General features: G+C 34.7%; 1 protein-coding gene across 2 annotated transcripts; it reads right to left on the reverse strand.

The window, feature by feature from the left end:
• Positions 1-1639: 1639 nt before the first annotated feature.
• Positions 1640-7331, reverse strand: LOC140880153 (sucrose nonfermenting 4-like protein). Of its 2 annotated transcripts, none has more exons than XM_073284328.1 (14): positions 7041-7331; positions 6762-6843; positions 6422-6509; positions 5716-5928; positions 5490-5624; positions 5297-5356; positions 4745-4834; positions 3603-3740; positions 3386-3524; positions 3111-3284; positions 2731-2794; positions 2557-2626; positions 2219-2315; positions 1640-2123 (listed from the first exon to the last, which is right to left on the reverse strand). In XM_073284328.1, exons 2-14 carry the CDS (start codon positions 6827-6829, stop codon positions 2032-2034), a joined length of 1428 nt encoding a protein of 475 aa, XP_073140429.1. In that variant the 5' UTR covers positions 6830-6843; positions 7041-7331; the 3' UTR covers positions 1640-2031. The 2 variants fall into 2 exon arrangements, with proteins under 2 accessions (XP_073140429.1, XP_073140430.1); XM_073284329.1 differs by having other exon boundaries at positions 6762-6849.
• Between the last annotated feature and the right edge of the window lie 3787 nt (positions 7332-11118).

An 11118-nucleotide genomic window follows, 5' to 3' on the forward strand; every position in this document is an offset into this window, starting at 1 on the left:
CTCATATCATTCGGATTAGAACACTTTTCTTTATATTCAAAATTGTGACGAGTGTCGCTAATTCAATGCCACCTATCACATGTCACATTTCAAAGATTTATCTTGAAAACTAACTCAACGCTTTCAAAATCTAGAAACTTATAATTTTTATATTACATAACTTAAATAAACTTTCATCAAAACATCAAGAACACATAAAACCTTTAAAAGATTCAACTTCTCAATCATAATTCAAGAACTCGTCAAGAACGATCCAGTTTCACGATTTCGACAATTCACAACTTCATACTCATAATTTCATGTTTTTTCAAAATCATAAAACCATTAAAATGTGCACATCAACATACATTCTCATATCAAAATATTTATAATCTTGAATGGGTTTAAAATAGTAAAAACTTGCACTTACCTTTGCTCTTCGAAGAATGGAATCAATTTGGATTGTAGAGATCTAGCCTTTTTTAAACGAAATCGAGACATGCTAAAAATGCAACCAAAGGAAGACGAAATCCATAAAATTGTTCCGTTGTTCCTAAGCTCAAAATAACACCTTTACATGGTGAGAAAACACCAAAAACCGAAGACAAAAATCAAGGAAGAAAGAGAATCAAAAATCTGTGCAGAAACATCTTACAAGAAGGCTTCGATCTAGGCTGAAACGTCAACCAAAAATAGCGATTCATAGTGCAAATCGAAGCTATGAATGTAAGAAAGAAAACCAATCAAACGGATCGGATTTTGGACACCGGATGAAGAAGTTATTATCAAAATACAGCAGCTGCGCAGAGGGAGGAGAGCTGAACGGGTTTGGAGATTGGAAATAGGAGAGGGAGAGGAAGGCGGCTGCGTGCCGTGAGAAGAGAGGAAAATAAATAAAAATTTTGACGTTTATGTTTGTGTGTAAAACTCTTTGGCCGAAATTAAGCCCAACAACTATAAATACTTACAACTTTCTCTAAACTTTTAAAATTAAAAGTCAAGTCCATGTTTAAAATAAAAAGGCTACAAAAATACATAACATCAATTTATTTAACACAATATTTAAAACATAAATTTTAAGACTTAAAATCTCAACTTCGAAATATAAAATCTCACGCAGAATAAATAATATGAGAAACCTTTTTTTTAAACAAAATCTTTTAAATCATTAAAACATCACATAAAGGCATTTCTTTAGATATTCTTTAAATCATGAATAAATAAAATAAATCATTTAAATTTTATTTAAAATCCTATTAATACTCGTGACTAGATTTATGGATTTTTCGAGTGTTACAGTGTGATAAAATGATTCAACCAAACGTTTTTACACATTCAACTTACATATCTTTTAAAATGATTTACAAAATGTTTAATCGATTTCTATGAAAAATTATTTTGAGTGCCTTCAGCTTGGTTTGAAAACCAAAATCGATTAAATTTATCATTGTTCAATATTTCAAAACCCGAGCTATTATAACTTAAAAATTATCCCCAAATCGATCCTAACATCGTATTTGGAGATGTAAATTTCAAATCCATAAATTTCGATTATAATTTTATTATTAATTATAAAACAATAAATTAAATCTTAAATTCATATCTTATTTATTTGCATGCTAGTTATATAAAGTAAAATAAATTTCAAATGATATGATAATTGAGTGAACTTTAAATTCAATATAAGTAACATGAAATACCATATAAATACATAAGAGTTGTATTTGAAGATTATAATCTTACTCTCTAAACAACAAAATACATTTAAAATCAAGTCCTTCCAACCATGCACAACCTAATATTTTATCAAAACACCGATTCAACTATTCCCGGTTATATTTATATACATTTATTTTTGAAAAAAAAAAATTACAATTTTGATCTTATGAATGCAATTTATCTCTCTTGATCTCCTGAACTTAAGGGAGATACGTAGAACTTACCAAATCAATACAATAACCAATTTCGTAACCACTAACCACCAAAAGCAGGCTCAATCAATCTCTCCCATTATACAGGTAATGCATCTATTGTTGACATAATGCTGCAGTTTCATCTTGACAAAAAATCGAATACATCCCTCAAGGTAATCACACCTTCGACACATCGGCTGGACGCCTCGACTATAACAACTCGACGCGTATCTGAACATGACGTGAGAAAAATGGTTAAACAGGGAACTATTTCAGGACTCAACGTATGAAATTCAAAGAAACAAAAAAAACTAAACGATGCCGACCTGGTTCAGATAGAAGTTCCATTACCCTGTACAAGGAATCAAACCTTGTACATGTTTGCAGGCGATCTCTGCGCACATCAACGGTAATTTCTATTGCCTGACCAAAAATGATAATCCCACCGCAAGGGTCACTAAATAGCAATAAACTCAAGTTGCCGGACAATGTCCCAGAATTGTTTCCATATTTCATGCAATCAAAGATCATAACATTATAGGCTTTACGATATATTTTACTTTCGTTAATGGCGAAACAACGTAGAATGGAAATCTTTTTGGTAAAGATGATGGACCGAATAACTTAATATCTTAAAATTGCCCATAGGAAAATGAGGACTTACTTGAGATATCGTCACATGATTAAGTTGAATATGTGTATACATGTTATCCTTCGCCAAGGAGATAATATCACTGCATGAACATGGTACAATGGTTTAACAAAAATACAAGGAACCAAATTGTAGAGAAGTAAAGAGATGATGTTTGAAAATCCAATTCAAGTTCATGTGGATTACCTTCTAGAGTACATATCTACAAGGTTACCCCCATCATCTACTATGGGTATAGAACTTATTTGCGCTGCGGTAACAACAATACACATAATCAAGTTAGGAATCCACTGTATTCAGTAATAAAAATACATATTTCCCGTCTATTGGTATAGAACTTATCAGTTCCAAAGATACATATTTTCCTATATATTTCTCACTCGGAGGTCAGAATGCCGAATTACAAAACACTATTTGTTCTTAAACACTGTTTCCATAGAGCTAGATGTGGTTTACTGATATATTGAAAGAGACAATCAAATTGTTGTATTCAGAGTGGCCATGATTTAAGTGCACTCAAAACCATTTCATTGACGAGGAACACAGAAAAATAACGTTAATTTCACCTTCTAGTAACATCATAAGGGCAGCATTAAGAGAATCACTGAGGTGCAACGTTAACAATGGACGAGCCGTCGTTCTCCGAAATTCTTTTACCCATGTACCTAGGGGGAGGTAACCCACAGGTTGCTGTAAAAGAGTCAGATATCCAAGATGGTGCTTCAAATGCCTGCACACATCTAGAATTTCAAAATCACAGTAGTTGTCAAAATGTATGAATCTGTCAAGGCAAAAAAGTTTAGCAAAAGAGTAGAATTTTGACTAACTTCCCATTACGTACGTTTCAAAACTCCAGAGAGGCATGCTACATGCAACAAACGAGGGCACAATCCATTTACTGAATATACAACCGGAATGGCGGAAACGTTATTCTGTAGAATTCTTGAAGCAACATCGGTCAAAGACTCATCAGGACCAGCCTGTAGGTTGCAAAATTAGGAGGGAACACATACAAATATGACGTACCCACACGAAACTTCAACCGAAATAACATTTACATGGATTAAAGGCATTCTTTCACGAGGCATCAAAGTCCTAGGTGAATCTCTGTGGTGTTGATATTTGCAGCCCTTCCACGAATATATCGCAAGTCTTCCAAGATCTTCATAGGCAAAAATTGCACGATTACTGTGAAGCTGCAGGAGTTGAGAAAAATCATCGTTCATGAAGATAGATGTTAAAAATAGCGTTCAGCATTGCAAAATATGTACAAAACACCAAATAGCACAATTAGTAGCGAAAAGCCTGTTATACATACAAGGCTTCTGCTAGCTAGGATGCATCACATTAAAGAAAATGGGGGAGAAGCTGCATCCGCCTTAGTACATACAGAGACTAGATGGCCAATGTTAGGAAGGTAAATGTCCAATGCACATTACAAGATCAAAGAATTTTAATTAGAGAATCCAAAACCTTTCTGCAGATCTGAGGTTAAAACTTGACTACTTAAGAAAAATTCATGTACTATTTCTGAAATTCTGAGTCAAATATTGTCCATAAAGATATAGTAAATAGAAAACAAAATGTTTCAGCAAAGATTCAAAAGCACAGCATAACAAAATATCAAGTTTCATGACAATAATGAGAGGATGACCAAAACACAAAATAGGGGACAGTTGTATGCATGAAACTCCAACATGCAGGACCAACACGAAGTCTCCCATCACTGGGATTCGTATGCATATACAAAGTACAATCCATTCCAAGCTAGAACTGCAAAGTCCAAGAAAAAACATAAAGCTGATGAATAATATAATTATAAAGTGAGATTCCATAAATTTGGCATCCATTTTTTTCATGACCCATAATTTCTGGTATGCCTGGACGAATATAGATGCGGGCCACCCCACCTTTCAACTTCCCTCCATGATCCATCAGGAGTGACTAAAAAATAAAATATTGCAAAATAAAAAATGCTCTAGTTTATGGATGAATACGCTGCTAAGAGCTCACTAGGGGATATCAAAGCAATGCACGTTTCTGTTTTGTTTCATAAGCAAAAGCCGCAATTTTTCAACACCATATGGAAGTATGACAAATACGTCATGAAAATTTGATCCTATGTCCACCATTGTGACTAAATCTCAAGTTAATAGTTAAAAGTTAAGGGAAAATCTTAACCACTAGGTGTAAAATCTACCTGAAGTAAGATTAAAATAAAATCTGAAGCCGTTAACATTCCTGCCATCTGCTTGTTATGCTCATCCCACAAAGGCACGACTCTGAGCCCCTAAAATAATTTGATAAACAACTTCGTAAATTGTGAAGCCTGTAACAAAAATATTGGTAACCAAAAGTTTACATGTGACAACAAGGCCAATATACTAAAAACAACGTTAGGTCATCCAAAAAATTGGTAAATTTTCTTCACCTAGTGATCAAGGAACCCCACTAACACATGGACCAAGAGAACGGGAGAGAGAAAAAGAGAGAATAGATATTATTCTCTTGCGGTAAGTCAAAATTTGGACAAGATCATAATGCCAAAAGAAATAAAGATATACTGACAATTTACTTGGTGCAGTGTGAGGGCCAGTTAAATAGTTTTCAAAATATTTAACTAAATTAGTATACCATTTTAAGGTAGAATGGTTAAATTTGGTTTTCAGGCTAAGTCATGAAAATATCAAGCAAGCATCTTCAGACTTCAGAAAGATAGCATATCCCGTACAAAATCTCCAAGAGACAGTACCTCGTCATACATAACATGGAAGGCTTGTTCCACATCTACTTCGACATCCAATATAAGGACCTAAACTTAAAAGAAATATCAAGAAATTCAGAAATTAAAACTATAACACAGAAAAATTGTAAAAGGCGTAATAGAATCAAAGCAATTTAGTGCAAAAAAACCACTCCAAAGAAAAAGCCAAAAGCATTCAAACCTTGCCTGAATTCGGGATTAGCTCATATACTGCAGCAGATAGCAAATGCATGGATAGAACTTGACGAAGAATATCCATATCAGCATCTGATATTTGCATAGCTGGTTCATTAGAGAGACTGCCAGAAGAAGAACCCTGGTCGGCCGTCGAGAATAGTGCACAAACTTTTAGTGGTTCAACCAAATCAACAAAATGATATGGGATGCATAAAATTTAAAGGACTGACCACAGAAAGCATGGCTCTGTCATTTGCTCCACTTGTACTAGGCTGAAAAGCTTCACTATTAAAGTCTGGAGACATGAACCCTGTTCCACTGACGAGAACTATGTTGTTCACTGTTCCACTGACGAGAACTATGTTGTTTACTGTTCCATACTCATCGACATCACATATTTGCTGCTGATCAACTTGCCATGTGCCATCGACAAAAAATTTATGCTGCATGGACATGTTAAGAACCAGAAAATATACATTCCTAATAAATTGTAAAAAAGCAATTAATTTTCCAGCAATTAAGCAACTATAAATCCACTGCATGCAATTAAAAACCAAGAATGACCAAGTCAGTCAAAAAATTATAACTTTAAAATTCCAAGTGAAAATATTTAATTACAAGGAGCAGCAAACCAAAAGCAAGTCGATTTGGTTTTATTGCCATGTATTATACACATTGCACAAAACAAGAAATGAAGAAAATCACACACTTAAATTCTGCCTTCAATCTAGAGTCATCACATAAACATCATTCATATTGTCTACCGTGTACTATGATAATTAACAAAACTTAGTCAAGCTTCTCAAGCGAAATAGCACACAAGTCTCTCCACACAACACCGAGAGGCTGAAACATAGGCACTTGGCTTAACAGTTTGCTCGGCATCATTACAATAAATTAAAATCCGAATTATCACCAGCAAACACACTTGTATACCTGATAACAACCAGGTGGAAGATCAATAATTCTCTGGAAAACATTCGCAGAACCCTCCATTGGAATCATTTGTATCCTCTCGCTCCACCTGTATACACACCAAAAAACATCATCCAGCACACAATTCAACCAAAAGAGCTGTAATCTAATCACCTAAAAAATGGAAAACAAAAAAAATTCAAACTTTCTATTCGGCCCAAATTGTATAAAAGTTTCTTCCCGCATCCAGCAACCGAGTTTCTGAGTTAGCTATCTCCACACACCCAAACACAAACATGAACACACACACAAGCTCGGTGGAAATGTTATCATCAAGAAAACAAAGGAATATCATGAATACCCATTAAAGGAGCCAGATAGAAAGACTTCATGACCTCCATAACGCCAAGTGAACGGAGTTTGCACCATCCTCGTGTCGCAATCTGCAACTTCCCCCCCACCAAAACGCAAAACATTTATACCCAAAAAATTACGCACAACTGAATCTTCAAAATTTATTTATGTTATTATATTACAACAATTGTACAGTATTAGCAAAGCTGTAGTCCGAAAATCAGACAAGTCCAATGTTAAATCTGCCGGCTTAAACAAAAAATAAAATAAAATTAAGGTAACCCACCTTCAAAATCAATTAATTAAACGAAATTGGTACGAAACAAATCGAAGAAACAAATTTTATAATGCCGATCTCCTCGAATTTTCCGGGGAGAGTGTTTGTACTTTTTACATTAGAAATTCAGAAGGAAAAAGAAATGGGATTAAAATTAACAATAGGTGTCAGTGTCGCCAAGAAAAAAGTGGAGATTCATGGAACTGTTGATAATGAGATATCATGAAATTATGAACGCTTCATTTCTTCAATAACCACGAAACAACCAATTCTCAATATGGACTAATAGGCGGAGCAATATTATTGCGTATGGGTAACAACTAACTAGTACTGTTAATTGTAATTTATGGTTTTCAATATATAATATTTTAATAACGAATAAAATTTATTTTGACACACAAATTATTGATAAAATATGAACTATTGAAAATAGTTTATTTGGTACATTATAAGTTAGAAAGTCAATTTTACTTTTTCTTTATATTATTTCAAAGTCCAATATTTTGTTAAATTCAAATAAATACAAACTTATTTTTCAAAATTATTTTATTGAATACAGTTATAAACATAAATTTATATTTATTTAAATTTTACATTATAAAAAAATGATACTTATTGTACGAAAATATTATAAATACTAGCAATCGATGTACACGCTATGCGTGTACATAAATAATTTAATGTCTAAATAAAATTATAATAAATATGAAATTTTAATATTTTGCAAATAATATGTCGCTATTAAAGAAATACAATGAAATTGATTGGAATGAATCCTTAATTTTAGCAAGACATAAATAGTAGGTAATGAAATTGATTGAAATGAATTCTTAATTTTAGCAAGACATAAATAGTGGGTAATGTGTGGTTTTTGAAAGTAGGAGTGAGAAATGTAATTACATTTTTAACATTTTACTCAATACTCTATATGAAGTACAATGCATTTTTTGGGTTAAATTTGTAAATTTATGTTGGTGTCATCAAACATACCAAAAGTAATTTTTAAATGGGTCTCAACTTTTATATAATAATAATATAGATTAATACACACATATTATATATAATATACATACCAGCGGATAAATTATATATTAAAAAATATTTATAAATATGTACTAAAATGATGTTTTTTCTTTTCAACTATGTTATAAATTATCACTTATATTAATTAAATTACCATTCCTTTATAAATCAGAATATACAAAACTAAAATATAATTTATAATATTTATAAAATAAATTTTTTTATATTTAAATATTTAATTAAAAAAGCCTCATAATTTGTCAGAAAAAATGTCTAAATCAAGTACAAAAATTTTCGGCAATCATAATCGCGCAAATTAAGAGAATAAGCAAAATTCGTGTGATGTTGTGTTGTTGCTCCAACCTCCATAGACTATCGATTTTTTCAATGATATATATGTGTGTGTGTGTGTGTGTGTGTGTGTGTGTGTGTGTGTCTTTTAATTTATGATATATAAATTTCATAGTGAATACTCTTTAGATGCATGATACATAATTTCTTTTTTATAGTATAGTAAATATGAATTTATTTTTACAATTTTAATCAATCAATAGTTTTAGAAAAGAAATATGTATTGTTAGGATCGAAAATATTTGTAGAGATGGACAAATACTTTAAAATATTTTTTAAAACTTGTCTTATAATTAAGCTGAGTGACCAGCTCAATTTTCAAAATTTTTCTTATTAAAATTTACTTGTGAGAACTGATCTGGTCAGGCGAAAAATATCTCACGCACTGAATTGAACTGGATAGCTTAGACAGACTGAAGGTAAATAACCAAAAAATAAAATTAAGGACACAAGAGATTTTTTATGGAAGTTCGAAACTAAAGCTTCTACGTCTCATCGATCTTCTTATGTTTCCGAAAAGATTTTCATTAGAAGAAGTTAATTTGTATAATCTTTTTCACAAACCCAATCGAATCAACCCTTGATTGAAACTCCTAGCACAAAAATTCTCACAATCAGATATCTTTCTGATTAGATTTACAAAGATAATGAGACTTCAGTAATGTTTTTTTTTTCAAACTTGACTAATATTTCACTGGATGATCACTCGATTGATATGATAAAACAATAAGTGTAATTGTAGTATTTTACAAGATTAAGTTGATAATCATGTTTAGATTTAATAAATCAAGATAAAGGGATTTTTAATAAGATCTAACGGACCAAAGATTTGGGTACAGAATGCCCGAAAAATGATTAATGGGCTTATTGGGCTCGGGCAGTTCGGAGGGTCCGAGCCAGGACAGTTCGGAGAGAGGGAGAGTGTAGTAGCCCGTACCCTAATTGAGTAATTAAAGGATTAATGCTAATTAATTGAATTGGGTATCGGACGGATCGGAAGCTCCGAAGGCACGATCGGAAGCTCCGAACAAGATCGAAAGCTCCGATGAGCGATCGGAGGCACCGATGTTATTACGTCAGGCATGACGTGTGGTTGGATCGGAAGCTCCGATCAGGACCGGAAGCTCCGATCACCCCTATCCGGAGTCAACAAGTGATATTTTGACACGTGGCAGATCAGGATCTTCGGAAGCTCCGATGGCAGGATCGGACGTTCCGATCGAGGTTCGGACGTTCCGATCAAGGATCGGAAGTTCCGATCGTTGTCTATAAATAGAAGGCCGAGACTTTACTTTCAAGTGCCAATTCCGAGTTCTCCTTTCCCTTCTAGTCCTTTTGGAGCTGTTCTAGTCTTCTTAAGGCTTGGTCCGGAGGTCGGTGAGGCGCTCGGTAGTCGTAGCGGAGTTGTGCCCAAGTTCTGGAGGCATCGACATCAAAGGGCTAACGACGGACGAAGGTATAACTTTTGCTTCCTATAAATATTTAGGAGTATGCAATAGCTTAGTTAAGGCTTTTAGAGCACTTTAATGATAGTAGTATCATTTGGCAGTGTAGAGCAGACTATAGGCGTGGACCTAGAGTTGGTAGAGCTTGCACTGTATTGAGGTACGAAAGTACTGTTCGAGATATCCTGACTGAGTATGCATGTATTATGTGACTGCATGATTTAAATGCCATGATATTATGCTGCATTCATTTGCATCTTGCTGTATCTCCTTCGAGATGTCTGTTAGTAGGGTTGTACCCTATCCTGTTAGTGGATGGACTTCCATCGATTTGGGTCCGGCGTATCTATGGTTATCTCGGTATGGGAGCCATCTCCTGAAGCGACGGCACAACGTGCTACATACCAGGGCCCGGTCTGTCTCTGTTATCTGATCCTTGACCTCGAGTCTATAAGGAGTTCACTTTGCATGCATGTATACTCATACTCTCGCACTGAGCGTTTTATTCTCACGTCTCGTACTCTGTATTTTCTGGACACCCTATTCCATGGGGCAGGTTTGCGATTGGACGAGGAGGGTGGATCCAGGAGGGGCTAGTCAGTGGTTGGCCAGCTGGAGCTTCGCTTAGGTTTTATTACTGTTGTTTGGGTTTATACAGCTATTCGATTTGGTTGTATATTATTGGATAAATTACAGATTCCTTTACTTGGAGTTGTAACTATTTATGGTTTCCGCAGTTTTATTCTGATATCTGTTTAATTAAGTTAATTGCATGCCTAAGTTCTGTTTAGTAGGTGATCCGGGTAAGGGTCACTACATTTATGGTATCAGAGCATGCAAAAGATTTCTTGGGATTTAGTCTCATCTTGAGGTATTTTTGTAGATGTCAAATCGTGACGACCAGAGTTCTCATGGCAGTGTTCGTGGGCGTTGGGGAGATGCCGACCGAGAGCCTCGTCGAGAACGGCGTCATCGTCATCATGACGACGAGCATTTCACTGTGCGTCGATTTTAGCTATGGGTCCTAAGCCCTTAGTTGGAGGTGAGTCTCCGGAGGATGTGGAGAACTGGTTAGACCGCATGGAGACGACTTTTCAGACTTTCCAATGCAGCGAGGAGCAGAAGGTGGAGACCCTTGGCTATCTTCTGGATGGGCGTGCGCGCAGGTGGTGGAGGTTTACTTCTGCACCTTTTGTTGCGGCGAGAGGAGTGGCCACCTGGGCCGAGTTCCGCACAGCTTTCCAAAAGCGGTATTTTCCTCCTGCACT

Source organism: Henckelia pumila, chromosome 2 (assembly GCF_033568475.1).
Source record: "Henckelia pumila isolate YLH828 chromosome 2, ASM3356847v2, whole genome shotgun sequence".
Classification (NCBI taxonomy): Eukaryota; Viridiplantae; Streptophyta; class Magnoliopsida; order Lamiales; family Gesneriaceae; genus Henckelia; species Henckelia pumila.

Excerpts from the sequence above, each read along its gene's own strand:
- LOC140880153 (XM_073284328.1), bottom strand. The coding sequence starts at position 6,829 with ATGGTGCAAACTCCGTTCACTTGGCGTTATGGAGGTCATGAAGTCTTT. Across the intron at positions 5,929-6,421 it reads TTCCACCTGGTTGTTATCAG|CATAAATTTTTTGTCGATGG; the intron begins GTATACAAGTGT and ends ATGTCCATGCAG. Across the intron at positions 2,124-2,218 it reads GGAACTTCTATCTGAACCAG|ATACGCGTCGAGTTGTTATA; the intron begins GTCGGCATCGTT and ends CGTCATGTTCAG.